General features: G+C 41.3%; 1 protein-coding gene across 3 annotated transcripts in view; it reads right to left on the bottom strand.

Annotated features, from left to right (window-relative positions):
- Window positions 1-21,859, bottom strand: part of sae1 (SUMO1 activating enzyme subunit 1) — a 103,530-nt gene that overhangs the window by 62,531 nt on the left and 19,140 nt on the right. For all 3 annotated transcript variants that reach the window (XM_068018848.1, XM_068018849.1, XM_068018846.1), the window contains exons 4-5: window positions 17,307-17,449; window positions 16,599-16,698 (exon numbers count right to left, since the gene is read on the bottom strand). In XM_068018848.1, the coding sequence (XP_067874949.1) occupies window positions 16,599-16,698; window positions 17,307-17,449 (243 nt within the window). The remainder of the gene's footprint in view (window positions 1-16,598; window positions 16,699-17,306; window positions 17,450-21,859) is intronic.

Genomic DNA, 21,859 nt, shown 5'->3' with positions numbered 1-21,859 from the left:
AGTCAATTATTCCCACACTTACTGCCTCCACCATATTCTAAATATCAAGTGGGAACAACATTCCTGGCCCCAAAGTACTTGAGGAAACTAAGTTGCTAAGTTCAATAACATTTCTCAAACACAGATGCCTCCAGTAACTTGGCTATCTAGGTCAACAACAATTTGCATTTATATAGCACCTTTAGCATAGTAAAACATCCCAAGGTAATTAACAAGAGCAATCAAACAAAATTTCACATCAAGCCACATAAGGAGAAACTGGGACAGAGGTAGCGTTTTAAAAGAGTTGGAGGGGTTTAGGGAGGAAATTCCAGACCTTGGGGCCCAGGCAACTAAAGGAACAGCACCAATGGCAGAACTATTTAAATCAGGGATACACAAGAGGGCAGAATTGGAGCAGTGCAGGTATCTTGGAGGGTGTAGGGCTGGAAAGGTGAGGCCATGCACAGAATTGAAAACAAGGATGAGCATTTTAAAGTCGAGGCGTTGCCAGACTGGAAACCAATATAGGTCAGCGGGCACACGGATGATGGGTGAACAGGAACATGGGCGTAACCCAAAGGATCTTTTGCACAAGAATTTGCAGATGCTTCAAGGTCACTGGGCCGAGCTCGCTCATGTTCAAAGATGATTGCAAGAGAGAGAGACTTAAATTTTTAATATCAATACCACAAACTAAAGATGATGCGGCTAACAGGTCACACTGGAGGGCTTCACTGCATTAGGGAACCAAAGAGGCTGAAGAGAAGTAGTTGACAGAGAGAGAGAGAGAGAGAGAGAGAGGAAAGAGAAAACAGGAAAAAGGAAAAACAATTAATTCTGTGTTGACTTCATCATGTGGCCCTGAGATTTACACTTGTACCACCCGTGGCTAGCACTGTCAGTCGAGAATTGGACTCTTTAGTCACTCGCTATATTGCATGCAGTTTAAGTAACAGACTTGTTTTGGATCTTACACTTTTGTCTTTCAAGACAGAAGGTTGCCTCAAGGGTATCACAGACACTGCATTTCACTTAGTCCTGCAGTAATTACAAAAGGAAAATACTGCAGATGCTGGAAACCAGAAGTAAAAAACCAAAAGTGCTGGAAATACTCAGCAGGTCTGGCAGCATCTGTGGAGAAAGAAACATAGGTTATTTACCTAAAACGTTAACTGTTTCGCTCTCCACAAATGCTGCCTGACCCGCTGAGTATTTCCAGAACTTTCGGTTTTTCTGCAGTAATTAGATGTATTGTGGAACAGTATCTAGGTATGTAACGTTTCCTACAATAGTGACTACACTTCAAAAGTATTTCATTGGCTGTGAAGCACTTTGCAATGTTCTGAGGTTGTGAAAAGCACTATACAAACACAAATCCTTCCCTTTTACGTGCACTATGCAATGAAGTTGAAACAATACAAGATTCTGAGGAGGCTCGACAGGGTAGACATCAGGGCAAAATCTTAGGATAATGGGTGAAACCCTTGAGACGGAGATGAGGAGCAATTTCTTCACTCAGAGGTTGCAAATCTTTGGAATTCTTTACCCCAGAGAGCTGTGGATGCTTAGTTGTAGATTCTATTCAAGACAGAGATCGATAGATCTTTGGACTTTAGGGGAATCAAGAGATATGGGGATTGGGCAGAAAAGTGGAGTTGAAGTCAAACATCAGGCATAATCTGTTTGAATGACGGTGCAGGCTGGAGGAGCTGTATGGCTTACTCCTAGTTCTTGTGCTCTATGAAGTGGAATTTATTAGATCTGCCTCAAATCAAACAAATGAATTACCACAAAATAAAAAATAAATCTACAAGTATTCAAGACATCTATTGTGTCATTTGCAAAAATGGTGAAGCATTTGATTCAGGCGAGATCTTGATTTGATTAATACACAGAAAAACAGCAAATCAGGCTCCAAAACAACAGCACCGACTAGTGGCAGAATCAGCAAAAGTGGACAGTACTGAATCAATTCAAACAGAATTCTTTTCCCAGTGAGACTGCACATTTTAACTTAAAAAAAATGAAAGTACTCTAACTAGTCTGGTGCTGAAACAAGTCTCACTGCTGATGCTCAACTATGAAGGGGATAATGCAAAAGGAACAAGGGAGGAGGGAGGGAACGCGAGGGCAGTTGTTTGGTCAAGCTAACAGAGGGCTGCCAGCTTTTGCTGTATCCCAGCAAAAATCAACAGTTTGTGGAAGAGGAGAGGCTTGGAAAGGAGATGTAACAGAATGATACCAGGGAGGAGGAACGTCAGTTATGTGGAGAGACTGCAGAACTCGCCGAGATATCTGCGCTCCTCCAATTCTGGCCTCAAACATTCCTGATTGTAATCACTGCATCATTAAATGACTGCGTCTTCAACTGCCTGGGCACTAATCTGGAATTCCCTCCCTAAATCTCTCCACCCTTCTCCTTTAAAATGGTCCTTAAAACCAATCTCTTTGACCAAGGGTTTGGTCATCTACCATAATAACTCAAGTAGTTCCATGTCAAATTTTGTTTGATTACACTCATGAAGAGCCTTGGGAAATTTTGCTACATTAATGATGCTATATAATTGCAAGTTTTGCTGTTGTGGAGAAGCTAAGATTGTCTTCCTTAGAGCAGAGGTGGTCAGGCAGATTTAATAGAAGTGGTGTTCAAAATCAGAAGGGATTTTGATAGTGAAAACAGTTTCCCCTTATTTACTCTGTCAGGTGGGTCATGAACAGACTTAAGATATTTGGCAACACCAAAGGGGAGAAGAGCATAATTCTTTTCAGCGAGTTGTGATCTCTTGTTTTGGTCTTGCAGGGAATCAAGCGATATGGGGAGCGGGCAGGAAAGTGGAACTGAAGCCCAAGATCAGCCATGATTGTACTGAATGGCAGAGCAGGCTCGATGGGCCATATGGTCTACTTCTGCTATTTCTGGTGTTCTTGTGATCTGAAACGGTGAAGGGAACAGATTCAATAGTAGCTTTCAAAAGGGAAACGGATAAATATTTGAAAGGGAAGCTGCTGCAGGGCTATGGAGAAAGAGGAGAGTGGAACTAATTGGATAGCTCTACCAAAGAGCTGGCACAGGTATGATGGATCAAATGGCCTCCTTCTGCGCTGTATCATTGTATTAAGTGAAGTAGAAAAAAAGACGACATCTAGGATTAACCAGCATATTTTCACTAGGGCAACATTACTGCTGATGTTCCACATGCCAAATGCCCTGCATAACTCTCTTTGCTGCCGATTTCAAGAAAGTCCTTGTAGGCAGTCGGCAATTTGAAATGGCCACATCAAACAAGACACCACTTTAATCGAGACCCAGTCTAGTGGCATTCAAACTGGTCACTGCAAAACCATACCATCTACATTTGAACCTATTATTTTCCACAGTAGTCCTCACCTTCCTCCACCACAGAAGATGTGCAGACCGGACTGATCAGAGTTCACTTGCCCATTTCCAGCTTGTGCACATGTGAAAAGCTCAACTGGAGTTGGAAAAAGCTAGAATAGTGCTTAGTAGCCAACCTGTGGTAGTCATTTGGAGCCAATTCACATCTGCAATATTTAATGTGTGAATTTACTTACACTGCAGTAAAATTAATCTATTTCAAGCCTTTCAACAGACACTGGTACGAACATATGAATTCAAAGCAGGAGTAGGCCACTCAGCCTCCTCCGCCATTCAATAAGTTCATGGCTGAACTGATTTCTCCACATTACCACCTACCCCCGATAACCTTCCACCCCCTTGCTTATCAAGAATCTATCTACCTCTGCCTTAAACATATTCAAAGACTGTGCTCCAACGCCTTTTGAGGAAGAGTGTTCCAAAGTCTCAGGACCCTCAGAAAAAATGTATCCTCATCTCGGTCTTAAATGACCAACCCCTTATTTTTAAACAATGACCCCTAGTTCTAGATTCTCCCACAAGGGGAAACATCCTTTCCACATCCACCCTGTCAAGACCCCTCAGCAGCTTATATGTTTCAATCAAGTCACCTCTTACTTTTCTAAATTCCAGCAGTTACATGCCAAGCCTGTCCAATCTTTCCTCATAAGATAGCCCGTCCATTCCAGGTATCAGTCTGCTAAACCTTCTCTGAACTGCTTGCAATGCATTTACATCCTTCCTTAAATAAAGAGACCAAGACTGTACACAGTACTGAAGATGTGGTCTCATGAATGCCCTATATAGCTGAAGCATAAGCTCCCTACTTCTGTATTCAATTCCCTTCGCAATAAACGATAATGTTCTATTAGCTTTCCTAATTACGCGCTGTACCTGCATACTAGTGTTTTGCGATTCCTGCACTAGGACACCCAGATACTTCTGCATCTCAGAGCTCCGCAATCTCTCACCATTTAGATAATATGCTTCTTTGTTATTCTTCCTGCCAAAATTGACAACTTTGCATTTTCCCACATTATACTCCATTTGCCAGATTTTTGCCCACTCATTTAACCTATCTATATCGCTTTATAGCCTCATGTCCTCTTCACTACTTACTTTCCTACCTATCTTTGTGTCATCAGCAAATTTAGCAACCATACCTTCGTTCCATTCATCGAAGTCATTTATATAAATTGTAAAAAGTTGAGGCCCCAGCACAGATCCCTGTGGCACACCACTCGTTACATTTTGCCAACTAGAAAGTGACACATTTATGCCTACTCTGTTTCTTGTTAGCTAGCCAATCTTCTATCCATGCCAATATGTTACCCCCTACACCAGGAGCTTTTATTTTTTGCAATAACCTTTGATGTGGCATCTTATCAAAAGCCTTCTGGAAATCTAAGTACGATATATCCACCAGTTCCCCTTCATCCACAGCACATGTAACTCCCTCAAAGAACTCCAATAAATTGGTGAAACATGATTTTCCATTTCACAAAACCATGTTGACTCTGCCTGATTACCTTGAATTTTTCTAGGTGCCCTGCTATAACGTCTTTAATAACAGCTTCCAACATTTTCCCTAAGACAGACGTTAAGCTAAATGGCCTGTAGTTTCCTGCTTTCTATCTCCTTCCCTTTTTGAATAAAAAAGGGACATTTGCTATTTTCCAGTCTAGCGGAACCTTCCCTAAATCTGGGGAATTTTGGAAAATTAAAACTAACACATCAACTATCTCACTAGCCACTTCTTTTCAGACCCTAGGATGAAGTCCATCAGGGCCCGGGGACTTGTCAGCTCGCAGCTCCAACAATTTGTTCAGTACCATTTCCCTGGTGATTGCAATTTTCTTGAGTTCCTCCCTCCCTTCCATTTCCTGACTTACAGCTAATTCTGGGATGTTACTTGTATCCTCAATAGTGAAGACCGATGCAAAATACCTGTTCAATTCATCTGCCGTCTCCTTATTATCCATTATTAATTCCCCAGACTCACTTTCTATAGGACCAATGCTCACTTTGTTAACTCTTTAAATATCTATAGAAACGCTTACTATCTGTCTTTATATTTCTAGCTAGCTTTCTCTCGTACTCTAACTTTACCTTCCTTATCAATCTTTTAATCATTCTTTGCTTTTTTTTTTATATTCTGTCCAATCTTCTGACCTGCCTCCCATCTTTGCGCAATTATATGCTTTTTCTTTAAGTTTGATACTATCTTTAACTGTTCTGGTTAACCACAGATGGCGGGTCCCCCCCTTGGAATTTTTCCTTCTCATGGGAATGTATCTATTCTGTATAGACACTCTTATCAAACTGGCAGCAACCGTGCTAAACAGGGATAAGATTTGCATCTGTATCCCAAGTGCTCATTTCCATTTTGCAAATTCAAGATTTCACAAGGGGTCAGATATCCACAGTTTAGTTTCAAAGTATTTGGATGTTTTGTCTTAAGTTCCTACTTATTAAACTGTCAGTGTCCAGTACTTGAAGCAGTAGAATCAGCTTTTGTTTTATCTCAATCTATTTAATAACAAATTGCTTGCTGTTCTTTTCCTGAAAGAAAAATATGATAAAACGAAGGGGCTAATAATAGTATTCACAAGGCTATTTAATTCAATTAAGTGGTCCAAATGGCTGTAATGCACCACAACATCAGAGACAGCAGCTTATAAACATCTCATGTCACGTTCCCTTCCACCAGGTCAGTTTGTAACATCAGCAGCAATGTGTTACCAGTCTGTCTCAGATCCCTGCAGGCGAGGTGGCATTTAAGCAAAATGAATTCCACAGCCACAGATTTAACACCGCACCCCACCCCACAATCTCCAGATAAAGCACCAGGATTCTACAATTAATGTACATTTATATAGATGTTATTTAAAATTTCTTCTCCAATCCACACTCTTTTTACTCCCTTTTTACAAAAGTGTTGGAGTGCTGATGTGGCATGGTTCTGAATGAACCAGAATTCCCCCAGCAAATCAGCTAAGTGGGCTTTCTTCCAAAACCATAACCACCCAAATGCAAGTCTTTCCTCAACTGTGGAATGACGCTGGCAGTCAAGCCTGATCCTTTTGAAATGTCCACTTCATCCAGCAGAGATCACCAATATAGTGAACTGAGGCAACAGCCAGAGCAGATTCCCTTGCTCCTTATCACAGGAAGGTTACAGCCAATGGCAGCACTTGAACTGGCCCCCTCCCCCCCAATCCATACTATTCAGTACCACGCTCAGTACTGAAGTTACCCACAGTCCTACTGGGGAGTTCTATTTATAGACACCATTACTTCAACACAGTTAACAGACTAATTTAGAAATATATCAAGTAAACAAAGTTGACGAGGCTTACTCAAGAACACATGAAGTGACATGAAACGAAGATTGCTGGGGACAGAGGATATAGTTCTCTAGATCTTTAGATAAGCAGCACAGCCTTCTCTGAAAGGAGAAGGATCCACAAAAACCACATTTCCTGGAAAATGAAGCCACTTGTGGACACACTTAATAATGGTCTTTACACCAATACCACAAGATATTCCACTCTATGTTGCAGCACTGCTTTGACTAGTCTGTAAATGCTAGATTATAGAATTATAAAAATAATCTAAACCACACAAGACTTGTTAGCTTGCTGATCCTCATGACCTTACTCTAAAAGGCAAATCAGATCAGATCAGACAATAACACTGCAAAAACTAGAGTTCAGAGAACTGTGAACAAATTTTAAAAAAATCAACAATCAGCAGCTTTTATTTATTTATTTATTCAGAGATACAGCACTGAAACAGGCCCTTCGGCCCACTGAGTCTGTGCCAACCAACAACCACCCATTTATACTAACCCTACAGTAACCCCATATTCCCTACCACCTACCTACACTAGGGGCAATTTACAATGGCCAATTTACCTATCACCTGCAAGTCTTTGGCTGTGGGAGGAAACCAGGGCACCTGGCGAAAACCCACGCGGTCACAGGGAGAACTTGCAAACTCCACACAGGCAGTACCCAGAATCGAACACGGGTCCCTGGAGCTGTGAGGCTGCGGTGCTAGCCACTTTTTTTTTTTTGCAGAGTCTTTTTTAACATCTTCATTATCCTCCCTTACACAAATCAACTGGCTTGTGAAATTTATTGGAAACACACCAAATTATGAAACAACACTAAAATGGGAAAAGGCAGTAGACTGATTAACTTGCAGAAAAAACGACGAGTATGGGCATCAATAGGTGGAATGGCATTTTTTCATTTGATTGTTATGTCCCTGCACGCAATTTGCATAAAGGGGCCATGACATTCTTAATACATATTAACCAAATATTTCTGCTGATCCCCACTTCATTTCTTCAATAAATTTTCCTACTGCAGGTTTTAATATTCAATTTGATGAGGTGGATTCAAAATTGGCTTAGCTGTAGGAGACAGAGTGACGACAGACGGCTGTTTTAGTGACTGGAAGCCAGTGTCCAGTGGCGTACCACAGGGATCTGTGCTGGGTCCCCTATTGATTGTCATTTATATAAACGACATAGATGACTATGTGGGGGGTAGGATCAGTAAGTTCGTGGATGACACAAAGATTGGCCAAGTGGTTAACAGTGAGGTTGAGTGTCTTGGGTTACAGGAAGATATAGACGGGATGGTCAAATGGGCAGAAAAGTGGCAGATGGAATTTAACCCTGAATTTGGTGAGGTGATACATTTTGGAAGGAGTAATGTGACACAGAAGTATTCAATGAATGGCCTGATACTGGGAAGTTCCAAGGAACAAAGGGACCTTGGCGTGTTTGTCCATAGATCTCTGAAGGCAGAAGGGCAGGTTAATAGGGTGGTGAAAAAGGCATATGGGACACTTGCCTCTATCAATCGAAGCATAGATTACAAAAGCAGGGAGGTCATGTTGGAGTTGTACAGAACTTTGGTAAGGCCACAGCTGGAGAACTGCGTGCAATTCTGGTCGCCACATTATAGGAAGGATGTGATTGCACTGGAGGGGGTGCAGAGGCAATTCACCAGGATGTTGCCTGGGATGGAACATTTAAGCTATGAAGAGAGGTTGGATAGGCTTGGTTTGTTTTCACTGGAGCAGAGAAGACTGAGGGGTGACCTGATTGAGGTGTACAAGATTATGAGGGGCATGGACAGGGTGGATAGGGAGCAACTGTTCCCCTTAGTTGAAGGGTCAGTTACGAGGGGACACAAGTTTAAGGTGAGGGGCAGGAGGTTTAAGGGGGATTTGAGGAAGAACTTTTTTTACCCAGAGGGTGGTGACGGTCTGGAATGCCCTGCCTGGGAGGGTGGTAGAGGCGGGTTGCCTCACATCCTTTAAAAAGTACTTGGATGAGCACTTGGCATATCATAACTTTCAAGGCTATGGGCCAAGTGCTGGCAAATGGGATTAGGTAGACAGGTCAGGTGTCTTTAATGCATCGGTGCAGACTCGATGGGCCGAAGGGCCTCTTCTGCACTGTATTATTCTGTGATTCAGTGAAAAGATTTGTGAAGGAAGGCAACCAGTCTGGCTGTGCCATTTAAGATGCAAGATTAGTTATTTTCAAGTTCCTCCCACTCCACCATTTTTTCCTCTTCATTTCTCTTGACCAAGTGACCATTCACTATTAGCTTAATAGCAGACTATTCCACTGTGAAGAGCATCACAGCTGAGCCTGGTTATATACACATTTTCCAGTACGCATCACTGGGCAATCAGGACAAAGTACTGGAAGCTAACTTACTTTCCACCTAATACCAGCAGCAATATTTCCGCTAAGCTGCACAGAACAGCAACTACATAAAGATTTTCTTTAAAGGTACTACGCATTGAAAATTTGGCTGCACAACAAAATTTTACATACAACATTTCCCAGCAACAGTAGATTTAGCTGTTTCACCTTCTGGAGACCTGATGAAGCACAAATTAGGGCTGGGATCCAGTACATTATGGTCTGTCTGGTTTAGTACTACATTGGTCAGCGGCTGGGGTAAAGCTAACCACCCTCAAGTCTTACTGGACTGACTTGTTTGGAGTGTGGAGGGTAGATTAACAGGTAAAATTCATGATCATTCACAATCATCTTCTTCATGGAAAGATAGATCGTGGAAGCCTTTTCAGTAGCTTATGCGTTCTAAAATACTTCGGTCAGACCCTGATGTAAGTGAAAGGTCAGCTTTATTTGCTGTGTTCAGCAGGTCAGAGACCCGCAGCATCAACAGTACCTTAGTTTAAGTTAACTGAAGTAATTTTCTGTGTGGGCTCTTCTAAGCAGATGATTTTGCTGCACTATTATATTGAAACTACAACCGAGCTAGCAGGGGTTCTGTGGGGGAAGGGGGCGGGGTGGAAGTGCATGAACTTTATGATCCTTTTGTCTTGCCCCTTTGTTTATTTCCAGACATTCTTTCACTGAGGACTATGAATTTATCTGAAAAGTACCCAGTTCCTTACACCAAGCAGCACCAACTAGGTCTGATTGCTTTCAGCCAGTAGATTAATATACTCCCCAGTCAGGAAGCAAACAGATGCAGAACAAAACCCAATACTACCTCAAGTTACAGCAGAATAAACGGAGAATGATAAAATTGGATAAAAAAGGGCGGCACAGTGGCGCAGTGGTTAGCACCGCAGCCTCACAGCTCCAGAGACCCAGGTTCGATTCTGGGTACTGCCTGTGCGGAGTTTGCAAGTTCTCCCTGTGTCTGCGTGGGTTTCCTCCGGGTGCTCCGGTTTCCTCCCACATGCCAAAGACTTGCAGGTTGATAGGTTAATTGGCCATTATAAATTGCCCCTAGTATAGGTAGGTGGTAGGGGAATATATAGGGACAGGTGGGGATGTGGTAGGAATATGGGATTAGTGTAGGATTAGTATAAATGGGTGGTTGATGGTCGGCACAGACTCGGTGGGCCGAAGGGCCTGTTTCAGTGCTGTATCTCTAAACATAAACATGGTGGTGTCGTAAATAGTGAGGAGGAAAGCCTTAGATTACAGCACAATATAGATGGGCTGGTAAGATAGGAGAAGCAGTGGCAAACAGAATTTAATCTTGAGAAGTGTGAGGCGATGCATTTTGGGAGGACTAACAAGGCAAGGGAATATACAATGGACGGTAGAACCCAAGGGAGTACAGAGGGAACTTGGTGTACTTGTCCATAGATCACTGAAGGCAGCAGCATAGCTAGATAAGGTGGTTAGGAAGGCATATGGGATACTTGCCTTTATTAGCGAGGCACAGTATAGAAGAGCAGGGAGGTTATGATGGAACTGTATAAAACGCTAGTTAGGCCACTGCTGGAGTACTGTGTACAGTTCTGGTCACCACACTATAGGAAGGATGTGACTGCAATGGAGAGGGTGCAGAGGAGATTCACCAGCATGTTGCCTGGGCTGGAGCATTTCAGCTATGAAGAGGATAGGCTGGGGGTACTTTTCTTGGAGTAGAGAAGGCTGAGGGAGGATCTGATTGAGGTATACAAAATTATGAGGGGCACTGATAGGATAGATAGGAAGAAACTTTTTCCCTTAGTGGAGGTGTCAATAACCAGGGGGCATAAATTTAAGGTAAGTGGCAGGAGGTTTAGAGGGGAGTTGAGGAATAACTTTTTCACCCAGAGGGTGGTTGGAACCTGAAACACACTGCCTGAGGGGTGGTAGAGGCAGGAACCCTCACAACATTTAAGTAGTATTTAGATGAACACTTGAAACGCCATAACATACAAGGCTACGGGCCAAGTTTGGGGAAGTGGGATTAGTTTTGGACGGGTGCTTGATGGTCACGCAGGCGCACTGGGCCTGTTTCTGTGCTGTAAACTCTATAATATTGCCACAGCTTGCTGAAAATATTGGGAGTAATACACCATTGGAAAAATCAATGAGAACATCGACTTCTTGTGCACTCTAAACACACATCCTAAATTACCACATTCAGCAACAGACCTGTAACACCAGTACTTCATCTAGTGTTGAGTGCAAAATACTCTTGCAACCTAGACCAATGCTCCAGTGTAGTACTGAGGAAGTGCCACACTGCCTCCTTTTGGATGAGACATTAAATATAATAGCTTCATGGTCACAGTTTGACAGATACCATCTTTTACTATCCAGATTTTAAAACTGAATTAAAATTTTCAACCTCACACTCTTGGAATTATTTTACAGACCTCTGGATTACTAATTCAGTAACATAACCACTAGTTCAAGTGGACATAGCATGTGATTCCGTCACTATTACACTTCATTGACATACTCATGTTCACACTACACGATGGTGCAGACAATGTTAAAATAGTGAAATTCAGCTCCTGGTTCGTCCAGTGAGTAGATTAGGCACACAGACTAGGAATGCCTCATGGTGGATTTACAATCTGATGTGCTGTTTTAGCTCTTTCAGCCAGGCCAGTACGAGGACAGCACAACTGATTTTAATGCCGCTTTCTTTGAGGAGACAGGGAAGAAACAGCCAGATTTCTAGCTTCAAGTTCTGCAGATGAGCATAGGATCAGGTTCGACTGTGATGTGCACTGTGGTCAAATACCCACTTTTATTTTAATTACTCAAGGAGGCATTGACTGATTTTGCATTGATGGAAGCATAGAATGCAATTCCCAAAACGTGGCAGGAAAGTTCAGGAAGCCAATGCAATATGACATTTGTTTTATTCAATCACCGTTAACCAGTTAGCTCACTTTGTACATTACAGAAGCACTGACATTCCATTCTAGAAGGCAAAAAAAACTGCAGAAAGCGATCCTCAAAACACCAGTACAAATTTGGAAATCTCGCACAATAAAAGCAGAATTTGTCTTGATTCAGTCACCAGTGGCCTTATTGACCTTGGGCTTGTGACCTGCAAGGAGTCAATACCTTCAGGAAAGCTAGAGCGTTTTTTTTTTAAAAAAAAGAGTAAAATAGATTTGTTGAGGACTCATTCCAGGGTGTTGAACTGAAGACATTTGTTCAGACAAAGCATGGCATCATCAAGCCTTTGAGGTTAAGTGGAGCTGCAGGTCAGGACCGGCAGGTCAAACATTGAAAGGATTTTTGAGAGAGAGTTGTGCTTTTGTAAAACAAAGTGAATTCACACTGGTTTTAAAAGAAAAGTCTCAAGCTGCAGGAATTGGAAAACGTGTAGAGAAGCAGTCTGAACCAACTCGTGGTATTTCACAACTCACTCTATTCCAAACTAATTCAAATGAGGGTCAGTTTTCTAGTCTTCGACTCAAACAGCACAGAGGGAAAGCCTGCAGAAGCTCTTTGAAAGAGTTATCCAATTAGTTCCACTCAGCAGCCCTGCAAATTCTCTTCAAGTACATATCCAATTGTCCAAGCCCTGGGGCCATTAGCCAGGATGGATCTAATTTATTGCAAGAACAGCAAAACTCAAACCCTATTTGGGGGGAGGGGGGGAAAAAAAAAAAAGTGTGTGGTTGGTTTTATTGATATGGGAAGCTGATGTCACAGTGCATCTCCTGGCGGGGAAAGAGAAATAAAAAGATTAGACACATTTTTCTTATGCAGAAGGGTAGGCCAGGGAATACCCCATCAGAAAGCGTGATGGAAGCAGAATCCATAATAACTTTCAAAAAGGAAGGCAGTAAATATTACATAAAACAAAAGTCTATCAGGTTCAAGTGGGCAGCCTTTTCAGAGACCTGGCAGACATGATGGGCTGAATGGCCTTCCGCTTTGTCATAAAATTCAGTAATTCTTAAAGCCAAGCTTTGATAAGAGAAACCTTGTCTACAGAGGAACTAGACACCAGAGAGCTAAGGATGCATAATGCAGAGACAATTAAATCACCAACATCTGCCTCCTATTCACCAGCTTCTGAGAGAAAGGGATCCTTGCTTCGCTTTCATACGGAGCTCACCGAGCATTAGTTAATTGACTATGATGAGTCAAAGTGAGTACAATGAGCTAGCTCCATCAGTCAAATGTATGATCTATAGGTTGGCATTCAACTGCTTACGCACTGCAGCAGTTTTGCAGCACCATCTTGATGTGAAGCAATATTATACAAGTGCAGTATATCTCACGCAGATACTTTTTAAAAAGGTCAATTTCCTTCGGGCATTATGATTAAATATTGAAATACTGAATTCAGAAAAGGAGGCTGAGAGAGGTTTGGCAATCAACATGCCATGACGCAATTGCGTGATGTGATGTTCACAGTTGAGGGAGCATAAAAAGCAAACAAAATCAATTAACATTTGTTGTAGACTTGGGGAGGAACTCCAGTGAATCTGCACAAGGCTGAAAAGATTTTGGGCACAATTATGGATGGCAAAAGATTTGAAATTTTAAGACTCCTGACAATTGTTTGCCAAAATTTGAGAATTCTAACTGCTTGAAAGACTTAGGCATCTGTAACTTGCACAGCAACTGTAACAAATCTGCATTCAGCTGGTGTTAATTATAAGCGAATGGGGGTGGTCAGCACTGGAATAGTAGGGGAATTCCAGAGTGCATTCAGCATTCCCTGACAAAAGATGCCAGGTCTCCTAGATCCCATTAATCTCAGAACACACAAGAGATGGGATTTTCCCCAAGTGCTTGTTACTGTGGAAGGCCATTGCACACCAGTCCTTTACAATGCCTATAATACTGCTGTCTAGTACTTATCTTATCAGCCCTAATTAACAGCCAGCAATTACTTTAAGAGACAACACTGCCCTTTTACCTGAAATTTCTAAAAACACCAAGCTAAAGAGACAAAGAATCAGAAATCGCCATACAGCCATCACAGAGGGAGTACCCCCATCAAGCTCTTTATACTGCTGAAGTGCCTTAGATTGCCAAATGTAAATGGTAGCCTCCAGCCAACAATTTAGTCAAGCTCTGTTTTAATTTTGTTTCTAAGGAGAGGGCAGCCAACAGCCAGAAACAAAGTCACAAACACAACTTTTGCACAGAGATCAGAAGCAACATCTTCAGACAACTAATTAAGTTGAACACAATCACTCTTTATCACTGCTGTTCCTGCTCTCAACTTTGCCAGTCAAATGCAAATCTAAGCACCGTGCATTGATAGATTACAGGAAGCACTTATTAAATAGGCATTAAAATTTTCAACTTTTAAGGGTCATGTTCAGAATACTATCTATAATAATTGCATTGTAAAAATCCAGCTTCCGCAGGCTAACAGACAGGATTTTAAAACAAAGCTGCCCTCTGTTGGCCTGGTTCAACTCCAACCCTCAATTCTCTCTTCACCAGAAAGTGCTTCTGAAACAATTGTGTTAGACGAGTACTTTTCTGAAAACCTAAATGCATACAAACAGCAGTGATTCTGACCATCTTTACACCTATAAAGATATGGCACCACTGCTATAATCAAAGAAGGGTTCATAAATTTGAGAACTGGAGTGTACTGATGATCGTGATCAGTAGTGAAGCTACACAGTCCTCTTATGCAAAGAGTGGATCTGATAATTTGCCATAACTGTTGATAAACATTTCACAAAAAAATGTCAAGGCTGTATAATGAGAACAACATACTCTGTATACGTGACAGAATAAATTTAAGAGCTACCAGAGGAAAATGTGCCCAAAATTCTTTCCTTTTTTAAAATATTGTTTAGCATTTTAACATTTGTAATCAGTAAATGCTACATCAGTCGCTAAATCCCAGCTGGAATGGCAGTACTGTGTGCACAAATTTCAGTGATCATTCATAGAAAGCGATTACATTCTTTCATCCATCTTAATAATGTTGACAGTGAGGCAAAAAGGGGCCATTACCTTACTTCTCTGTATGAAACTATATACAAGAGCAACTTTTTAAAGTTAAATTAGTGAAAATTAACTGGAGCAACTACAGTAAACTGCATACTCTGGGTGATTCTGATTCAACAATGCCAAAATACAACAACAGTGTGGTCTATTAAAAAGATATGCAAGTAAATTATTCTGTGGATAGCAAAATAGCACCTTGGTTTAAAAGAAATTTGAAAAACAGACAAAAAAAAGGAACACAATTGTACAGATTTGGTGCTCCAACGGTAAGAAAAGGATTTGCATTTACATTGTCATTTTAAATGAAAATCAATGATTTTCAGGACAGACAAATCTATCTGCACTGCTCTTAAATCTGAATGTTCAGTATAAGGGTCTGATGTGTCCAACTGAGTTTTAGTAAACTTTTCTGAACACTTTATGATATTAAAGTTGACGGTAACGACATGCGTATATTTGAGAGTCTGGGAGTGGGAGGTGAACATCACTATAAAATGTACAATATTTCTGGTAATTAGGAAGATAGATCACAAACACCTTGCAGGAGATATTGTAATTCTCTCCCACGGACACTTAACATTTCAGTCCACAATACTTAGCAGGGAGCCTCTATCAGATTAGACCAGCAACAGTTCTCGTCACAGTAAGTCCCTTCAAAGGAAATAATGCGTATCAGCAGCCTTTCCTGTCCTGGATACTGATCCAGAGATCAGCAAATTGGGGAAGGCCAGAATCAGCCAAGTATTGCTGCATGTGGCATGTCGTAACAAGGTTGTAACAGATTAAAGAGCGATGAGAGATGCTTATTAATCATCTCAAGCTGCTTTCAAAGATTTACACTGCTTTTATATTACAAAATTTGAGCCAACTACTGCCTGTGTCAAACTGTCATGCGTATGTTAGGGCAAAATAGACAATGGAGAAATTGGTTTGTATTTCACCCATGTTACAAGAAAATTTTTTAACCAATTTATGTACTCGAGCTGATCTCTCAGTGGCTTTGCTCACGGCATGAGAGAGGATACTGTATTTCAGGACAAGAGCACAACAAACTATTCTGCCAGCAAAGTACAGCTGTGTGCAACCTGTGAGTCCATAAACTGCAATCGTCAAACTGCTGTGCCTTGAGGTCAATTCAAAGTTAATTATTCTTCAGTTGATCCTGAGATCTAGAGGCCAGTAGAAACCAATGGAAATGACTGATTTTCTGTTTTTTTAAAAAAAAAGAAATCCAACTCCAGAAAAACTTTCCCCCGTAAGCAGGAACTTCTTTCTTAAATATACTTTAAAAAAAGAGTGCAGAACAGAATTTTTGTGTGCGTGATACCTGAAGTGATGGATATGTCTCCAGACTTCAACACAAATCAATACAGCAAACAAAATAATCAGAAGCATCTTGACTCTATTCCTTCCAAATCTGGCTAAATATCCATCTTACCCTTATTTCTAAAGGGTCTAAATTGCACCATTGTTTTAGTAACAAGATACTACTGATTTACATACCTTTTTGATCAAAGTCGTTTCATTTGGATCAATCTTCACTTTTTTAGCTTTTGGCCCATCTTCTTCACCCGGTCCAACCTTTACCACCTTTTGCTTCTCTCTGAAGAATATTTAAATGGAGATGAAAATCAGCTGCTGGTTACATTTTCAATGCTTTAATGCACTAACATATTTACATCTCTCACAAGACACTCATTGCTTCATTGTACAAAACCAATTGGATATTGCCCAGGAAATAGGGGTTATGTCTCAGATTTGCCAGCAGTTCCCTTGGTGAGTAGTCTTTGATGAAAGACATTTCAAGAGCAAAGCTCAACTGAAACTCATCCTGGGGGGGGGGGGGCGCTCTGGTCCAGCGGGGGTTGTGGTGGTGTGGTATGAAGAGAAGCCACTGTTGGACACACTCTGGCTACGATCAAGATAAGAGTGGAACAAAGTGAGGACAATCTCAGTGAGCTGGATGATGGAGGAGGGGCTCTGGAGGATGATATGGTCCACCACGTCAAAAGCGGCAGAGAGGACGAGGAGGCGGTTGACGATAATGCACAACAGTCATGCAGGGCGTCATTGTGATTTTAGCTACAAATAATGTTTTCAGTGGGGAATGGGGTGAGGGGAACAAATACTTTACCATTGCACCCAAGAAAACCAGTGGAGACTATATCGAGGTATGTTTGTGGAAAAAGCAACTGAATCATTTAAACTTACTCAACAAATTCATGCTCTCCTAAATTGGAAAACATATAACCGTGGTAACCGAAGACATCACCAGCAAAAAATTTTATGTTGCGTGTTCGACAGAACTGATCAATTCGGACCATCACATCAAGCGGGCAGCAAGTCAGGCAGACCTGTAAGAGTGAATAAATTACAATCACTAATTAGCATTGAAGAACCCTTAAAATATATTAATCCTTACTGATAAGTCATTGGACCTAGTTTAGTGCCTACAGAATAAAATTGGGAATTTATGCGGATGGGAGTGAAAGGGCAAACAATGCAAAATATTTTTTTTAAAGCAAATTACAGCAAGTAAAGATCATCCTCTACAAATGGCAGCCCATGACCCCAAGTCATGATGTAGGAGTCAAAAAAACAGTTCCTGAGCTGAGCTTTCCATTATAAAGAAATCCAAGCTTCTTCGAAAGATTTTTCAGCCCTCACTGCACTAATTTAGGATCACAAAATGTGAATATTTTAGTTTCCGAGTTAAAGAGGAAATTAAAGATTTATTAAAAGCAGAATACTGGAAATGCAGAGGTCAGCCTGTCTGTAAAGAGAAAAAACCTCAGCCCTCTGCCCTTCAACAGGATTAATTATTGATAATCATCTTCTCTCTCCTCTACTTCTTCCTTACAATGAACTGGATGCTTAGCATGGTTTCCTTCCTGGCTCTTACATCACATCACACGTCCTCACACATTTACAACTGAGGCAACTGCACAAATAAGGCCAGACTCAAAATTCCTACTTTACAAGATGTACTGAGCTCACTTTAGATAAAATGGTGGAGAATGTAGAAATATCACCAGCAACAGTTAGGAACCCATCCCAAAAGAAAGGTAATAGAAAAAACCCAACAACATTCATTTCAACATTCAGCAACATATTCAGTACCAAGTGAACACATTTCTAGACCAGAAAAATACACATCAGGAAAGGATGCTTCATATTGTCACAAGCTTAATGTAGTTGAAAAAGTAGTAATGCTTGCAATCACAAGCAATCTGGTTTAGAGGGATCCTTCCAAAATAAATATTACAAAATTTACTAAGTGGGGGGAGGGGAAAGGGGAGAGGAAGACAGATGGCTTTGGAAGGTACATCTTCTTACACAATGCATGTCTAGCTTGGTCACTGACGTGGAGAGCAGTGGATTTTGAAGTAGTATAACTGAGCAATTGAAAAATGTATTTCAGTATGTGAAGGACCAGTGTTCTTCTTGTCCCAGACAGTCCACTCTTGCCGGTCAAGGTTTACAGAATACAGCACATATCCCAGTCATATCAACACCTGCATGACATTAACACCTGGAAGACTAACTGTCTTAAATTTAACAAGTTTATTTGTCCAACATCTGTTCTAGTATGGGCTCCATCTATTTCAAAAGGGGATTTCCAAGCTGAGCTATGCAGGACCTTCAGAAACAAAGGAAGCTTCACAGTGCTAAATATTGCTTGAGATCTAAGAATCAGTCAACCAGAAAGCCATTCCTTGCAGGGCAGTGCGGAGGGAAGGAGAAGGGCAACAGAGAACAGAAATTGTCATTGGTTCATTGTAACCAAGTCAAACTTGGTTTTTACTGCATGAAATTCTGGGATTTTCAACCAGTGTTTGTGAATATATTTTCCAATTCTATTCACAACCTAGTGGCCTTGATTGAAATGTATATTATTTATCATTCTTTCCTCCCTGATATACACACACAGCATGAAACTCATTACGTACATGAATGCATGCTGTGAAAATAAGAGAAGAATTCAGGGACTTTCCAAAGCATCTTTAACATTCTTATCTTGACATTTTGACCCCTTTTCAGTTGGTTGATTTTGTCCTGCTTTCCTAACTGTACAAAAACTACAATCACTTTTTCTTCCTTTCCATATTTCATTCATTTGCCCAGAGTTTCTTTCTCTAACTGTTATGCCAAAATTAAAAATCTCAACAAAAGGAACTTTGAGACCCTGTTGGAAATAAAGTAAATTACATTTTTGTTTTACATTTGTGTACATCCTTAATTTTGGAATTCACAAAACTGGTGTGTGATGGTGTTACGACCAGGTGAGAAAGAGGTCTACGGTTCCCTCTCAGCTTTCACCTGGTCTTACCTAAACAGGGTTTAATTTTTTAAAAACACCGTTTTTTTTTTAGCTCCCCCTTGGTGAATCTTTGTTCACTAACTTCCAATTATAAGGTAAAGAAACTAGCCAAACAGGTTTTCTTAGGTTTAAAGAAAAACGGTTGAAATTTATTAAACTTAAACTCTAATTCGGTTAATGCCTATGGATACACAACCCACCCACGCTAGTATGTATACGCGATACACACATGCAGATATATAGAGACAAAAAAAAATAAAGAAAGTTGAAAAGTTTGAGGCAATATCTGAAGATGGTTTTGGTTACTGTTCTTTGAGCTCACTGTAAAGTCCTTGATTGTAGCTAGGTCTTGCTTTTCGTTGGGGCCCAGTATTCATCTTAAACCTTGTTCGATATAAGACACTTTTCTCTCTTGAAGTTCATGTGTCCGCAGTGGGTCCAGAGCTTTGAGAGAGAGAGATGGAAGCAGACAGGTGAGGTCTTCTCACTCCAGGAGCAAACAGTCTTTGAGAGTTCAAACTCTTTGTACAATTCAGAAAAAACCCAGGTTGCCAAGCAGGTTAGTCATGTGACTAACTGGTCTGACCACGTCGGTTTGTGGATTCTCTTGTCTTAGCTAACCCTGGAATGTCTCTTCTTGCACACAATACCTGGTGCTCAAAGTCCATTGTGGGTTAAATCGGAGCAGGGTACAGCCCCTTTGTCCCTCCAAGTACTGTCTGTTAGTATGCAAATGTTCTTTCCAGTCATGGCTGTTTAACAAGTCATTTCCTCGCTCCAGCAACAGTTTAAAATCAGTGTTCATATGACCAAATCAATATGCCTCATTCTTGGCAGGTTGGGGACGGGGGTGGGGGGGGTAGTGTGATCTGCATGCCAGTTTGCTGTTGACCAAATTCTGGGGACACATTTTATTTTTAGTTCAACTGTGTTTAACGGAGAGGGAAAAACAATATCAGCAGAGGTCTGCAACTTACTGCGAGAAATGAGCACATGGGAGACCATTGAGGAAACAGATGGTGCACACCAACAGAATAGTACATCGGAAACCATCCAACTCCTTATGAATTCAACAGTCAATTGATTAATCTGTGGCTCGAGTTCAAATTTCATGACACTGCAGATAAGGATCAGACCCGTCATATTCAGACTACATTCACAGAGGACTGCACAAGGTCCTTGTGAAAACACAGTAGCAATGAAGCCTGGAACAAGATTTATTATAAATACTGGAATCTGGTGGATTCCAACAAACACCTGGACAGAACAGGTGAACAATCCCATTAATACAACGACTTTTGCCAAAACACAGAATAAAAGTGTACAGCACACATTGACTCTTTCAAAGAGCAATCAAGTTTGTTCCACTCCGAAAGGAGCGAGGTCAGAGGGGGATAAAAGGCGTGCAGCAGAGCAGGGTGTGACCAGGAGGAGCAAGAGCTAAGCAAGTTCTGGTAAGGTTAATCGGAGGGTCAAAGGGAAACACCCCAGGGGGCAGAGTCATAACAGACACACAGGAAGATTGTCATAGTTGTCGGAGGACAATCACTTCGGCTCCAGGACGCTGCTTTTGGAGTTCTTCAGAACACTGCCTACATCTCAACCATCTTCAGCTGCTTCATAAATAACTTCTACCAAAGGTACAGCTATTGACTAACTATTTTACAGGGTACAACTCCACCGATAATGAAGCAACCCGCACTAACCTATGTAAGACATTCGGATAACTATTGTATTTTTGTTATGCTGTGAGGCATTTGCTAATATCTCCTGCATTTCTGTTCATAAGTAAAATGTAGCCTACTGTGGTGTGGACCAGCATGTGGAGCTCACCCTGTGGTAAAAACGTGGAAGCGAAGGACATCGGGAAAGAGGGAGTAGAATTCTGACTGAAGACATCATTGCGGGGGTTCATATTTGTCTTTTATTTTTTTTTTAAAAAAGTCTATGTAACTGAACAAGGACCCCCCCACATAAAAACACAGGTAAGTCAGGACATGCTACTGATGTGGTAGCCTGGGCTGTTACAACATCAAACAGCCTGTCTACGACCACATTCATGGATAATGGCCTTTGTGAAATAGATGTGAAAGGTTTCCTTCTTGCCTTATCAAGATGAAGATATCACATCCATGGGTGGTATGCATCCAAGAACACCCCTTGCTGAGAGCAGGATCTGACCACATGCAGGTGGTCTTGCATAGCCAGGGTGGGATTGTTAAGGCACTGAAACCCAATCGGATGACTGAATTCAAAACATTACCTTATACATCAAGGGGCCATGGTCAGAAAGGGGTATAAAGCCACAGCTCACAAGGACATTGTTGCTGGAGCCAGGAAACATGACTTGGTCAGTCACAGGAAGTTGTTCAGCGGACCTGACCATCCGGGAACGAGCTCCTGTACGCAGCTCTACTAAGCACCTGGTGGTCTAAGTATATAA

The sequence above is a fragment of the Heterodontus francisci genome, chromosome 40, assembly GCF_036365525.1.
Source record: "Heterodontus francisci isolate sHetFra1 chromosome 40, sHetFra1.hap1, whole genome shotgun sequence".
NCBI lineage: Eukaryota > Metazoa > Chordata > Chondrichthyes > Heterodontiformes > Heterodontidae > Heterodontus > Heterodontus francisci.
The sequence above is the reverse complement of the archived record's forward strand: the minus strand, read 5'-3'. Positions and strand labels throughout refer to the sequence as shown.